This window comes from Xiphophorus couchianus, chromosome 19, assembly GCF_001444195.1.
Source record: "Xiphophorus couchianus chromosome 19, X_couchianus-1.0, whole genome shotgun sequence".
In the NCBI taxonomy this organism is placed as follows: Eukaryota; Metazoa; Chordata; class Actinopteri; order Cyprinodontiformes; family Poeciliidae; genus Xiphophorus; species Xiphophorus couchianus.
Window position 1 is genome coordinate 3450419 of NC_040246.1, and position 15565 is coordinate 3465983.

Sequence of the window (15565 nt, forward strand, 5' to 3'; positions counted from 1 at the left end):
CAAAGCTGTGAAAAAGCCCTGTCCTCTGAACATCAAGTCAATATCAGCCTTTTGTTGTTTCATGATTTCTAGAGAACTACTGTGAGGGCAGTTCTTGTTTTATACAGGAGATTTTCCAGAAAAAAAAAATCTGTAAAACCATAGGCTGGAAAATAATGGAAATTTTATAAAGAATGTTGACAAATTGTTTGTACCATTTACTACATACTGTATGTGTGGAACCCAGCAACTATGTGGGTGAAAAAAAGATTATTATTATTATTTATTAGGATACATAATGTTTGTAATGTATCAAGTTGAGAGATTATAATCTAAAAAAGCAAGGTAAATCAAGTGAATTAAAGATTTTTCATGTTATGCATGACATGAAACACCCACACGATGGCAGTAGCACATCTGCAAAGTATTCTAGCTGTTTACTGAAGAAAAAAAGTACTTGGCATAGTCCGGGGGAGGACGGGCGGTCTTGTAAAAACGTGATAGCTATATTGTTAAAACGTGATAGTGATCTTGTATAAACATGTTAAACTAGTTTTTATTCCTGCCCACATTGGTGTGGTAGGAAGTGAGTTGGCTGATAGTTTTGCTAAGAGTGCTGCAAAAAAACAATATCTAAATATTTAAATTAGTAAAAATAAGATCAAGAATATTATAAAAATGTATATCAAGAAGAAATGCCAAGAACAGTGGGATAGAGGAGGCAATGCCAGGTTTTATTATAGTATCCAAGAAGAAGTTGGGAAATTAAGAAAATGTAAGAATTAAAAAAAGAAGAAGACATTATATCCAGAATAAGATTTGGACATACAGGATTAAAAAGTAATAATAGAAGAACGGGTATTATGTGGAGATTATAGTAGTTAAACATCTGATCCACACTCCAATCTGGAAGGTGGCGGTAATGCACCTATAAGTTGTTTGCCAACCGCCATGAAAAAAGGAAAGAAGAAGAGGAAGCCCGCATCATCCGCTGACGGAGCCAGGAGGAACCGACCAGAAGAACAGTAGAAAAATGGCGTTCACATTCGCGGCCTTTTGTTACATGCTCGCTCTGCTGCTCACGGCGGCGCTTATCTTTTTCGCTATTTGGCATGTAAGTACACATTTACACCGGCTGCTTTCCTGACTGTCCAGGTGTAGAAGAAGAAGTAGCGAGGAACCCAAACGCGGGGTTGAAAACAAGGCCTTCCGAGTGGGCACGTAGAAGTGACGCTTTCTGGTCAGAGTCAGCTCCTGTAAGACGCAGGAGAGGACTCTAGACATAGCGTTAGCGCTAACGAAACTGACGCACGCTAACGTCAGAAACCTGTCTACTACTGAATGAATGAACGGTTCACACCCTGGTGTCGACTCGGGCGGAAAGCTCACCCTATTAGCACCGATACAGACGCTGGTTTAACACATAATTTTGAATTAAGGTGTTTCCGTAGTTAATGCTCGTATTAGACGTCCTCAAAACACACAGGGCTTCTATTAACCTGTCAGGCTACATTGTGCTAACAGCTAGCAGGCTAATCTAAAGGACTTCGACATATTTACTCCAGAAAAGCTAAATGCTTTATGGCTCTTCTGCTGCATAGTGACCATTTTCTCGCCACTTGGTGTAAAGAGGGTGGAAGAGTGTGACTGTCAAATGTTGAAACAACTTTAAGTCTTATTTTTATTAACTTTCTCCTTTTTTGCCAGCTTTAGCTTTGGGATTTATTGGACACTGTTGTAAACTTTAGACCACGATTGTTACTCATTTGCAATAAATGTTATGTAAACAAGAATTGGTAATCTATCATAGAAAACCCCCCACAAATAAGTGTCTTATACCAAATTATTGCTACTCCTCCTCTCCTATTAAGTTGCACAAGCTTTGAGGCACACAGTGATCTTTGACCCTTCCTCTCTCCAGGTAGGATTTAGGTGTGGGAGGGTGAGCTAAAGGAAATTAGCTTCTGCCCTGTCACATTTAGCATTAGCAGGCCAACACAGCTGTCATGGCTTACAAATGGTTTTAAAGGGATTGTGTTGTGGCACCAGTTTATTTAATACGAAAACCTCTTAACACGAAGACAAAAATGTGCTGAGATTAAATGTTGTTATGCTACTGCAATAACAAATCAGTTCATTTTAAGGGATTTTACACAGTTTCTTCTTGTGTGTGTAAATTTGGTGGATTGTTCACTCAACTGGAATATCATAAATATTATCATGCCAGCATTAATGTGACATATTTCTTCATTATTTCCAGATAATTGCATTTGATGAGCTGAAGACTGACTACAAGAATCCTATAGATCAATGTAACACTTTAAATCCGGTAAGCGTGTCTGCCCTTGCTTTTCTTGTCTAAACAACTGCATGCAGATGCTCTCTGTTACAACTGTACCGTTGTCCACATATCTCTTTTTTTCTATCATTTCTCTGCACTGTAATGCTAAATAACCTGCCTGTCTTTTGTCATTTTAATTGAGTGACCTTGTCGGCTGTCCAACTCTAACGCGTTTTCATTTTGTTTTTTTTCCAATCTGCTTCTTTTGCCCCCCTTTTTTCTTTTCTTTTTCTTTTCATTTTTCAATGCCTAAAAGACAATTGAAAAGGTCAAAAAGATTAAGAGAGTCAAAATTGCAATAAAGGTTTGTACCAGTCTTTAAAATGCCCGCTGAGTTCAACTTAGTCCGAAGTCTTGTCATTTTGCACGGTGAAGTGTTTGCTAAGGTCTTTTCAGTTAACTAACTTGAGTTGCGTTTTGGATCAGACGAAAACATAAAGTTTTTCCCCTCTTTTTATTTTTGTTTTATTTTTATATTTTAAAGATGACTGTATTATTCTTAAGTAATTCAGTTTAATCTCTAGGTTGGATATCTCGGCTCTACACTCAGATTTTACATTGCCAGACTTTTCTTTGATATTGTACTTATTCCAAATGTATTCACACCCTTGAACGTTTTTACATTTTGTCCTCTTACAACCTAAGCATAGAGTTTAATTGTGAAATGAAACTACGTGGTTTGCAAGTTTGTTTGTTTTTTTGTAAATAAAAATCAGAAAAGTGTGACCTGCAGATAGCCAAACAGAGTCGACTATTTTCTTGTAATTGTTGCTGCCACGCCCTGTTCGACTGCATGACACAGCAATTACAGCCCCACAAATACTGCTCTTGGAAAATATTAATTTCTTTACAACACCAGGCACATAAAGAAGTGTAATTTTCATCACTAAACGAAACAACTTGAACGAAACTGCATTTAATCATATTTTCAAATGTGATATTTATTGATACTTTCATTGGACAAGCAGTGGAGAAAATGGTAATAATCCCGACAATATGGACAGTTTTGCCGGGTTTTAGCGTCATTAATTGTAATTTATTGTGACATCAATAAATCAGAAATTTATCGTGATGAATGATATAATAAATGCCCACCTCTACTTCCACACTTCCCATGTCTTTTCTTAAAAAAAATAAAGGAGAAAAACATGGATGCTACTTCTAAATTGCGTTGGTCTATTGGTGAAGTTTTGTCGCTGTACTGGGACAAAATGTGACAAAGCCAAAGGGGAATGAATACTTTGACTGGACACGGCTTTAGTCCAGCAGATTGTTGTAAGGATCTCCTGACGCGTCGCCTTTGGTGAGACAGTGAAGCTACATACTGAGAGCAGAATGTGTAAATATTCAGCTGCTATGGCTTATTGATGAAGCGTTAGCTTTTAACTGAAAAGACTGGCAAATGCTTAAAGCATGCATGATTTCTATTACAATCAACCCTTTGTTTGCTTATGGTTTTACAGATAGTAGTTCAGTAAACTCTCCATGTGTTGGACAAAGACTTAAATCAGTTGGTTGGATGATCTTCCAAGGCTTTCAAGTCACAGCTTAACCACATTCTTCACTAAAATACACACACACACACAAAAAAGTATTCTTTTCCTCATGAATTAGAGGTTGCAGTTTGAGCCACTGTTTGTCCGATGTAAGCTGCTGTATGTGAGCTCAGAGTTGGCTCTAAGCTACATCACCTGTGGTTCTGAACAGATGGCGGCAGAATCCCACCCACCTCTCTCCAGCTCAGCACTATTTAAAACCTCTGATTGGCTAGAAATTCTCCACAGGAGGAGGAGTTAGTGTAGAGGGGGGAAAAAAAGTCAGGCTCCACATACCTGTAACCCATGGTGTTCTGCATAGTCTGGTATGCAGGCTTTGAGCCCAGTTTGAACCCGTTTGGGGTCATCGTTCCCCCCCTCCGTCTGTTCAGTTGTGTCGTATTTGGCAGGGCAGTGCAGATCCTGCACATTCCCCACGCCCCACACCTGTCCTTCTGTGGGCCGTTGGTTTGGCTCCACCTGCTGTATTTCTTTTTATCCCCCCCAACCCCCAAATGCATGGCTTCCATGTGGTGCTTCCATCTGCCCCCCTGAACCCGACGCTCGACCTGACCTCAGGCACACTGGCTGCATCAACGCCGCTCACGCTCACAGCATGGTTCTCAAACGATGTGCTGTCGCAAAGTGGGACGATGCGCAGATTTGTCGTCACTGCAGACACGTCGATGTTCGGATGCACCAACCTTGTCCCGAGCAAGCGTCGTCGTTTAGTTTAGACGCACATGGTGATGCATGTCACGGAACCAGGGTGGGAAATAAATCTCTTTGGTCCACTTGCAAGAATCGATCTCTAAACTCTGAAACGCCGCTCATGTTTTTGCTGAAGCTGGCGAAATGAGACTTAAAGTTTTATCACGATATTTTGTAGTAATGTTGTGATAACAATAAAAGTGATAACTATTTATTAATTATTTTTTAGGTAATGGTATGGCTATGACTGAATGGTACACCAATCATATCCCCACAAACAAAAATACTGCTAATGAAAAACATCCCCATATGTAATACACCACTATAGGATAACAGTTATATATATATATAAATAAAATGTGGTCTGTATCAATAAACTGCTCATAGCAGCTGCATTAAGTCATATTTAAAAGTGTATTGATGCTCTTTTTGTATAAACATTGGCGAAAATAGTAAAAACTAACTATTCAGACAGTTTTAGGGGTTATAAACATCACTAATTTGAATTTTACTGTGACAATAAATCAAAATTCTTATCACAAGAAATGTATCACGATAAACGATACAATAAATGCCCACCCCTAAGCTGTAAGTCAGGGAGGAACTTCCATCTGCTGCCGTTTAAATGGCAGCAGATGAGCTTCTTTGTGGTTTTTAATTTAAATATTGAAAATCAGATTATTTTTCTTTTAATCCAGAGTATACTGTGGAATTATCGAATTTGCAAGTGGTAGTTCTTGATTTTTCACCCTGTGATTTGGTTAAATATGACGTCTGAAGCCTGCTGTCACCTTGGCTACATGCATTGTAACCATACAATCTAATGCATTACACTAAAGCTTAGTATTTGTCTTTCACTCCTTTTTATGAATGATGTCACCTTTTTATTTTTTTTTGTTTTAGACATCTGAGTGAGAACACCTCAGTCTTTGCTAAAGACGATTGGTTTTCTTCAGTTAGCTGCAGCATCCTCCCATGTCGTCCTCTTGACTCTCGGCTTCCTAAACGTCTCGTTTTGAGCCGACCGGCTGTACCTGTGCTTTAACGTCTCCTCTCCTCTGGTCTGTTTCAGCTGGTGCTGCCAGAGTATCTCATCCATTTCTTTTTCTGCGTGATGTTTCTGTGTGCGGCCGAGTGGCTCACCCTCTTCCTCAACTTACCGCTGCTGGCTTATCACGTCTGGAGGTGGGTAACCGAGCAACCGGCTGACCACCGGAGCAGGAATCCTCTGCTTTGCTTGTGATGAACAGATTTATTTGTTTTTTATTAATATTTTTGCTGTGCCACAGGTATACGAGCAGACCCGTGATGAGCTGTCCAGGACTCTATGACCCGACTACCATCATGAATGCCGACATCCTGGCCTATTGTCAAAAAGAAGGCTGGTGCAAACTGGCTTTCTACCTCCTCTCATTCTTCTACTATCTCTATGGGTACACGGCTTTTTCTACTATTTGTCTCACTTTGAAAATCATGCAGTACCTTGAAAACATTCACACTTTTTAAAGCTTTTCCCATTTTGTCACAACAAACTCCTGTGTGTTTCATTGGAGTCTTATGTGATAAAGTCTATTGGTTTCACACATCTAGACATTGAAGGTTCTGCCCATTCTTCTTTCCAAAACAGCTCAAGCTAAGGCGGATTGGATGTGCAGCATCAGTGAACGTTTTGTCTTTCGCTTCATTTAGCAGTACTGCAGCTCTCTGCATTGGTCGAACACACGGCTCTGCAACCCGCGGCTCCGGAGTCACAACTGGCTCTGAATAACTTTGGCTGAAAAGGAGCCAGTTAATGTTTTTAAATACAGATATAGCAATTTTAAGGTTTTTAAAAATTCTCCTGCAATATTTGCACTGAATTTTCACAAAGAACGACAGACACTAAAATTCCCATTAATATGTTATTAGACCTGTTTTCCTTGACCTTTAAAAGAAAAAAGACTATTTTAAAACCCAAAAATAGACATAAAATGCTTGTTCTATAAAGATTGCAAGAAATTTCCCAAAGGAGATATTTGTCTAAAAAGTTGTATTTTATTTTCACTCATGTGACATTTGCAGCTTTAAATGAGTTTTATTTGTATTTCCTGAGAGCAAAATGGCTCTTTAGTCTATAAAGGTTGCTACCCTTGACCTATCAGATCAAATTTAATTGAATACCGAAGAGGCATATTTTATTTTTTTTTAATTAAAGTTTTAGATTTGTAATATGTCAAAAAGAAAGTTGATGTTGCATGATTGTAACAGAAACACTTCCAGTACAGCAGTAAGAAAATGTGTACACCGTGTTCCAAATTATTATGCAAATTGGATTTAAGTGTCATAAAGATTACATTTTTCGTTGTGCTATTAAATTTATAGATGGTAGTGTGTGTCAGGGCTCTTTGAATCATAATTAATTTCAGAGAGCTGGGTTGATTAGTTTGTCTGGTGAACTCAATTAAAGGAAATCTACTTAAGAAGGATGTTCCATATTATCAAGCAGGCCACAGGTTTCAAGCAATATGGGAAAGAGAAAGGATCTCTGCTGAAGAAAATTATCAGATAGTGTAGTGCCGTATGACAAGGTATGAAAACATTAGATATTTAACAAAAACTGAAGCGTTATCGTACTGTGAAGAGATTTGTGGCTGATTCAGAACAAAGATGGGTTTGTACAGATAAAGGCAAAATGAGGAAGATTTCTGTTAGACAAATTCATCGGATTAAGAGAGCAGCTGTTAAAATGTCCTTACAAAGCAGCAAACAGTTATTTGAAGCTGCTGGAGCCTCTGGAACCTCAAAGCGGAGGATCCTCCAGAGGCTTGTGGTGCATGAAGCTACTATTCGGCCCCTAACCAGAGCTCACAAGCAGAAACGGTGGCAGTGGACCCAGCCGTACATGAAGATTAATTTTCAAACAGACTTGTTCACTGATGACTGCTGTGCAACCCTGGATGGTCCAGATGGATGCAGTAGTGGATCGGTGGTGGATGGCCACCACATCCCAACACGGCTGTGACATCAGCAAGGAGGTGGTGGAGTCATGCTTTGGGCCGAAGTCATGGGGAGAGAGAGAGAGCTGATCGACCCCTTCAGAGTCAATGAAGGTGTGAAAATGACCTCAGCAAAGTATATGGACTTTCTGACTGATCATTTTCTTTCATGGTTCAAGAAGAAGAGCCGTACCTTCAGTAGCAAAATCATCTTCATGCATGACAATGAATGCTGTAAGGAATACAACTGTGTCATTGGCTGCTATAGGCATGAAAGAGGGGAGAAACTCATGGTGTGGTCACCATCCTCCTCTGACCTCTGACCTCAACCCTATTGAGAACCTTTGGAGTTTCCTCAAGCAGAAGATTTGAGGGTGGAATGCAGTTCATATCAAAACAGCAGCTCTGGGAAGGTTTTCTGACATCCTGCAAAGAAATTCAAGCAGAAACTTTCCACAAACTCACAAGTTCAATGGTGATATTAAAGCAGGGCTCCTATGTTAACATGTAACTCTGTCTGTTAAGATGTTTTTGATTGAAATAGCTTTTGATTTTAGTACATGTGACCACTTAATGCTGCACATTCAAAGAATGACCTTCTGCAGTTCTTTATAATCCATAAAATGTTTAGAAAATCTGCTGTGCATAATAATGTGGAACATTTTGCATTTTGAGTTTTTTATTTTTGAAATAAATACTGTTCTCATGGGGAGCTTTGTTCAGTAAAATTAGATTTATACTGTAATAGTTCATGACTTAAATTATACTGATCATCATTTGCATTGACCATTTAAGAAAATCTGAGAAAATATCACTTGCATAATAATTTGGAACACGGTGTATTTTCCTCAATTTGTTTATGTCAAAACTGCAAATTTCCAGTAGATATATTGAAATTGTGGCAACACCCCGAGTCGTTTTTTATTTTGTCAGTCACAAATGTTGAAGGTGTTACATAATCTTACTGGCTGTGGTCATTAGGACCCAGGCGACTGTGAGTGAACCCGATCGTAATCCTAATCTGTCTCTTCCAGAATGATCTATGTTCTGGTGAGCTCCTAAAGACGAGGAGGGAAACGGACCAGGCCGTACAGTAGATGACCAGACACTATGATCCAAGTGCTGGAACACTGGACCTGCTGGAGACCACTGATGAGCAACACGAGCCGTCATTTCAAGTGGATGATCCCCCCCGACAAACACACACAGTGCAGAGAGTCATTCTGGAAACTTCTAACCTCTTTAAAGACTATCTTGGTCGCAGCGTTTCCGTCAAAGCACTACAACTTAAAAAAATAATCTGGAAATACGGACAAATTTCAACGGACAAGTTCATTGTTTTCCTCTTTTTTTTTTTTTTTTACAGTTTTTTGGGGGTTTTTGCTTGAGATTTAAATAAAAATAGTTTTCCATCTTTGCTCCCTGCTTTCAAGTGTTTACAGATTAGGATTTGAGGTTTGTGTGTGTGAATCTAAACCATGTGTTGATCTGCTTTAGGGTTTTGTTTGTTTTTTTTGTTCATTTTTTACAGCTGATGTACTCTGACCAGGTAGTTTATCTCAAAGATCTTAGCTGCAGACGGTTCAGTCTGTTCAGACTAAAGATGGACTGAAGGAATAAAAGACGAGTGTAATCTTGTAGTGAAACATAACATGCACACGGTCTTATCAAGTTTTTTTTTTTCAATGAATTGTTTCAATATTTAAAATCTACCGTGCTCTACCTGTCCAATATTTAGTTGCATCCATTTAAATCCAGAGGGAATCATGTTTTTTTTATTTTCTGTAAATTTTCCCTTGTAGCTGTAAGTTAAGTGAAAGGCCGACTGACAGCGATGTATTCGACGTTTATTTTAGAGCTTCAGTAGCAAACTGCTGATGTGCCATACTGTTGAATCGTACTTTTGATGTTCTGTTTTTGCTTGATTTGAACACAAATAGTCTCCACGTTGTTAGCATCTCTGGTCTATTTATTGTTTTCTGGATTTTTATATAATTTTCTGTGACATCAAGCACTCCTGCATCTCCATCATCAAACTTCATTAGTTCAATAAAAGTCATTTAGCTCAAGCTTCCACTGGTCAGAGCAATGTCTTTCATTTTGCACCAGTCAATCATCTTCGCTCAGTGACAGTTTTATGGATTATATCTAATCGTGTCACATTTGGGAAAATAATTTGAAATAAAACCAAAACACTTAAATTTTCTGCAAAGTTTATTTATTTTTATTTTATTTTTTCTTGTGCAGTGGATTTTTTTAAAATGATTTTAACACAGAACATGTACATATCTCCTCAACTTTTTTTAATGCTTAAACACAGGCTTATATTTTTTAAGATTTTATTAAGCTGAGTTGTGCTCCGCTACCCAAACCTTTAGGCTTATTTAAAAGCTCGAAGGAAGTGATACAATTTTTTTTTTTTTTTTTTTTTTTAAAGTGCAGCTCTTGGAGAGTAAATCGCTAGCAAAGAGAAACGAATGCAAATGTTTAGAGATTATTCTCTCCAGAATCACCGAGACACCGATCTCTCTGGGGCAGCCTCTCTGCTCTCTTTGTAGGCGGTATACTTCTCCCGAAACTCGTGAAGAAAATTGTATTGCTGCGAAAAAAAAAAAAAAAAAAAAAGTGCTGAGATTGAGTGCTGAATATCTTATTCATTAAAAGAAAAACAAAAACAACAAAAAAAACCACTTCTATCCGACCTCACCTTCACCGTTTGTATCGCTCCAACTCCTCTGTGCTCTCTGAGGATCTCGATGGCTTTGTCGGCCGTCATCGTCACCGAGAGCTGGAGCAGCAGGCAGGCGGCGACTGAGTGGGAAACAAATGCTGCGAGTCAGAGAAAGACCAAAACGAGAGCGTCGTCACGTGAAAGCAGACCGTCCTCACTTAAAGCAGATCGCCCCAGGCCTCCGTAGCAGCTGCAGGAGGAAAGGAAAAGGCAAAGTCAGTTCAGAACTTCAAACCGTACAGGCAGAACGCTTTGTTGTGGTTTCTATGGTGACCAGAAGGCCTTTACTTGCAGAAATATTTCCAAACTATAAAAGGTTGGGTTTTAAAAAAAAAAAAAATACAAGGCTTTCATTTCCTCTGATTTAAGATATTATGATGCATCAGCAAAAAACATTTAAACGAAAAACACCGAGAGGAACTGACCTCCCTCCTGTCTTTTCACCGTTTACTTATGAATTCATCCATTTCAAAACCCTGACTCCAACGTTCAGGTTCCTTCATAATCAGACGCCTTCTGAAATCTCTGAACTGTTGAATCCTCCAAGACTTCAAACCAAAATCGGATGGTTGTTCCAAGAACGGCAGAACTTTCCGGATCGATGCAAATCGACTCAGACGAGCTTCATTTGCTTGTGAGAGTTTTAGTCGAGTATTTATTTATTTATTTTAAATCCAACAATGCTATTCCTTAAGATCCTTTTTTAAATATTCTAAATTTGCTTCAATTGTATTCAAAAAATTTTTCCTTTCACTTTATGTTTTCATTCAATATTAAATTTTTATGCTCCCGTCTGTGATTTTTTATTTGCGAGAGGTGCTGTGTAAATTCAACTGCTGCTGCCTAGAAATTATTTTTGTTCATTTAATTAAGTCACATTTTCCTGGGTCATTTGTTGAGTTTTCATTTTTCCCAAAGATTGCCTTTCATCAACGAGATGTTAAATAATTGTGGGAAAGCAGTAAAACACACAAACCTTTCCATTCCCTGGAGAACCCACAAGTTAATCCACAAGTTGTTGGGCTCCTGAGAAGGTTTTCATGCCATATTATACATTTTCTCGCATTTTTAAATGCAACGCAACGGATTTGGACGAGCTTTACCTTTCCAAGCTACTCATCGAGTCTCAGAGAGGCAAGTGAACAAACTTCAGCATTTGGAGATCTTTTCCACTCAACATTTCAAAGACATCCGTGATGCAAGTGTGTGTGTGTTGACTCCACTCACTGGACCACCGTCTTCCTGTTCCTCTCGAGGCAGACCTGCAGCTCGGTCAGGATCTGGCAGCACTGCTCCAGCTCGGGGACGTCTCCGTCGGGGAACGGTGCGTGGTGCACCGTGAAGCCGTGTTGGTCGTAGACCTCCAGGAGGGACGGGACCCTGTACTTGCTCAGTTCCCCTCTTGTGCAGAAGACGAACACGTTCTGCACCCCCTGGTTCTTCAGCTCGTCTGGCAACAGGACGGAATGAGAGTTCTTTTTAGACAAATTTGGCATTTTCCACTACCGAGTTCAAAGATTAAAAGTTGCGATGCCCATCAATAGAATAACAGCATAACACGCATTACTGAATGCAGTATTTAACTTTTATAAAAATATGTTTTTGACGCAATTGTTGAAACCATCACCATGTGTTGACAGCATAGTATGAGATTTGCAGGGGGACTGTTATTGTGAGTTGTTTAGGAGCATTCTCACAAGGTTGATTGACAGCCTTCCTCTTGGCTCTGATTGGGTGTCTTTGGAGCAGTGCATTTCTTCAGACAACAGAAAGGAGGTGGAGGAGATGGATGTGGAGGAGATGGATCTTTTCACAGATTATCTGTCTCATATACATGGTAATAGTTCAAATATGTAATAAAAACCCAAACATATTTACATAGAAAGTTACATACTTTCTATGTAAAGTAGAAAGTATGTAACTTTCTACATACTCTACATACAAGCAGATCAGACAGCTTTAATGTCTGATCTGAGTAATTCATGGCTGAGAAAAGATTCCTCAAAAACTGTCTTACCAACATCTCTCTGCAGGGACCTGCGAACATCTCGATACCTGCAACCTGGAATAAGAAGAAATATATTATAACAAAAAACAAATGTCTTTGTCCTAAAACAGACCTGTCAGATGAACATGATTTTACCTGGCAGCGCACATATTCCGAGGTACTGTGAGCACTCAACTATGGACAGAGGTAACCTGGAACCCAGTCAAAAATATTACAAGATAATGTTTAAAAAATAAAAAAATAAAAAATAATTGTGTCAATGACAAAATTAATGAAAACGCATTGAAAGTTGTGGCCGTAACACGGAGTTTTAGAGGGGTGGATAATTTTGCGTGTTTTGCTCCGTTTACCAGCTGATGTGGAGCGGCGTCAGCTGCTCTTCTTCCACATCTTCATCAGAGGAAGAGTCAAACACGATCCTTCTCATGTCTTCAGACGCCCGAGAGCGAAGCCTGGGTCAATTAAAACAACAACATCACAGTAGGTTTCACAGAGTCAGGCATGTTACAGCTACTTTATCCTGAAATATTTAAAAGGTTTTTTAAAGTTCTAATAAAACGCCAGACGGTGCTATTTATCACGTGCTAACGTCAGCTATCACTCCTACCTCTTTTTTTTTTTTTTAAGTTTAAATTCAGTTACTAAAATAATTATTCATACAACAGCCCTTAACAGTAAGCAGTTCTACAGTTTTTTTTAAGATCTAAATGTACACATACATATATATATTAAATGTATTTATTCTCCACCTACTTCGCTCTCTCCGTGCTCGGTGTTTTGACAGCCAGTTCAAAGTGCTGCGATTTTAAAACGCCACAAAGCTGTCGTCCAATCAGATTCAAGAGCTGACTCTTAACTCCTCCCACCGCAGCGCGGCAGACCGCAGTGGCGTTCGATTTACAACGCTGGCTCAAGCAGGGGTGGGCGGAGTCACGACGACAAATCTCGAAGACTGTCTCTCTACAGGGGTGCCCAAAGTCTGTCCTCCACGCGTCCTGCGTGTTTTAGTTCTGTCCCTGGTTTCACGCACCTGGATCCAATGATGGCTCATTATAAGGCCTAAGAAGAACATTGACTTGCTGAAAAGGTTGTTATTACCACCAGGGAGAGAACTAAAACATGCAGGATGCCGGCCCTCCAGGACCGACTTTGGGCTCCCCTGCAAAACAAAAATTGTGAACAACCTGCCTAAATTTTATATTTATCGTCCAGTAGAAATGTAAAAAAAATAATAATAATAATAAAAAAGAGGAACATCCTGTACGATACCAACTATTAAAACAGAGTGGGAATATTTTTACTTTAAAAGCACTCTGCGTCCACAATATAAATTTGTTTTCATATTTGTGTGTTCGCCGTTCACAACTATAGAGTTATGTTTTGTCACATTTTACATCAATCGTAAGAAATATGAACTCCTTGCAAAAGTATTCACATCCCTTTAATTAATGTGACAAAACGTCAGCAGGGTTCCAGCCTATAGCTGTGAAGTAAAGGGGAAAATCATGCGTGTACTTGTATTGAGCCTCTTTACTCTGGTGCCCCCTAGTCCAGGGGTGGGCGAACTGCGGCCCCCGGGCCACATCCGGCCCGTTGGTCTTTTTAATCTGGCCCGCCGAAGATTGGTGCAGAATTGCTCAAATCAAATCATATCATAATCATGACTCATTCATTTGGTCTAGTGCTGTAATGCCTGGTGCTCCACCAGGGGGCGCTTTAGGCGCCGTGGCACATGACTTGATTTTGTGGAGCTGCTGCTGTGAACGCTGCAAAAATGAGTGGGCCAAAGAGAAGGAAAGTTGACAGTGAGTGTCGAGTGTTCAATAAGGAATGGACAACTAAATACCTTTTCGCTGAAGTCCGGTCAAAAGCTGTATGCCTTATCTGTGAAGAAACGGTCGCTGTTTTTTAAAGAATACATCAGCCGCCACTTTTCCACCAAGCATGCTAAATATTCCAGTCAACGCAAGGACGGCCGTCTACCGCGCTGAGATTGGCAGCTAGTTTGCAGGCTCGGCAGCCGGTAATGGAATGATTTTAGATCAAATTAAATTCATTTTATGGAGTGGTCCAGTCAAAGCCCAGACCTAATTTCAATAATAACCCTACATCCTTTTACTTCCACATCACAAATATTCTCTACTTTGTGTTTTCCTACATATGAACTCCCCCCAAAAGGCATTTAAGTTTGTAACCGTAAAGTAAGAACATGTGGAAAAGTGCAACAGAAATAAAGCTTTTGCAAAGCACCGTATTGTCTGACAAATGGTTTCCAGACCCATCAGGGGTCTGCAGCCTGCGGCCCCGGAGCCACAAGTGGCTCTTTGGACCCTCCCTATGGCTCTTAATAACTTTGGCTAAAGAAAAATAAAAAAAAGATAGCTGATATTTTTTATTTTATATTTAATAATAAATGTAGCTTTTTAGGTTCGCAGCAATATTTGCTTTGAATTTCCCACAAAGACTGGCACTGAGAGAGCCAGTAACATCTTGTTTCTAGATCTGATTTTTACGACAGTGTATCGGGCCTTTGTAGGTAGAAAAAAAAAGAGAGAATCAGAACTCAGAAATTTTGAGATTAACCTCAGAAATGTTCTTGGAAAAAATCCCAAAAATATCTCAGAGCTCCAAACGACGAAAACGGACAAAGTCGAAGATTTTGTTTCAAGTTGTTCCTAGAAAATGACTGAAATTAGTCTAAAATATTCTCTGTTTTTTTGTGTGAATTATTATAATTTTTTCTTTAATCTATCTTCAACATAGATTTCCGGTTGGAATCTATATGCTTTTTTAAATTTCATTATTTTCTGTCCCACCAAAGGAAAGAAAAGATGCATCCCCTTTTTTGCAAAATTTGATCTTTACCTTTATTTCAAATCCCAAATAAAATGGTGGTTCTTTAAAACTATACAAATTCCCTGTATCTCTAATATCTATCTAAACTTCTTAGTCAAAACGCCGTGCAACATTCTGCGGCTCTAAACCAGTTTCATTCGGCTGGCCTGACAGTAAAAGTGGCTCTGCAGGTTGTAAAGGTTGCAGACCTCTGATCCAGCAGATCCTCATAGAATAATTTGTTATTATGAATATTATAGAAACCAACAGACGTCTTCCAGCCCTCTGATTTGCAGTGTGCTTTTACATCCTTCCTCTGAGGCGGCCACAAGCTCTGCCTCCTCTCAGGAGGAGACCTGCTGGGGACACGGCGCGGCACCAAGAGCTGCACCAGCCTCCCGAACGCTGCAGCACGACACAAAGCAGCCGCGGGAAACGGGCGGAAGCAGA

General features: G+C 39.5%; 2 protein-coding genes across 4 annotated transcripts; one reads left to right on the forward strand and one right to left on the reverse strand.

The window, feature by feature from the left end:
• Nucleotides 1-919: 919 nt before the first annotated feature.
• Nucleotides 920-9617, forward strand: cnih1 (cornichon family member 1). Of its 2 annotated transcripts, XM_028001094.1 has the most exons (6): nt 920-1093; nt 2240-2308; nt 2577-2624; nt 5639-5751; nt 5856-5999; nt 8576-9617. In XM_028001094.1, exons 1-6 carry the CDS (start codon nt 1013-1015, stop codon nt 8601-8603), a joined length of 483 nt encoding a protein of 160 aa, XP_027856895.1. In that variant the 5' UTR covers nt 920-1012; the 3' UTR covers nt 8604-9617. The 2 variants fall into 2 exon arrangements, with proteins under 2 accessions (XP_027856895.1, XP_027856896.1); XM_028001095.1 differs by lacking the exon at nt 2577-2624 and having other exon boundaries at nt 921-1093.
• A 183-nt stretch (nt 9618-9800) lies between these two features.
• On the reverse strand, nt 9801-13179 carry cdkn3 (cyclin dependent kinase inhibitor 3). Of its 2 annotated transcripts, none has more exons than XM_028001092.1 (8): nt 13034-13179; nt 12631-12732; nt 12416-12471; nt 12290-12334; nt 11500-11722; nt 10431-10462; nt 10249-10352; nt 9801-10140 (listed from the first exon to the last, which is right to left on the reverse strand). In XM_028001092.1, exons 2-8 carry the CDS (start codon nt 12705-12707, stop codon nt 10051-10053), a joined length of 627 nt encoding a protein of 208 aa, XP_027856893.1. In that variant the 5' UTR covers nt 12708-12732; nt 13034-13179; the 3' UTR covers nt 9801-10050. The 2 variants fall into 2 exon arrangements, with proteins under 2 accessions (XP_027856893.1, XP_027856894.1); XM_028001093.1 differs by having other exon boundaries at nt 12631-12719; nt 13034-13158.
• Between the last annotated feature and the right edge of the window lie 2386 nt (nt 13180-15565).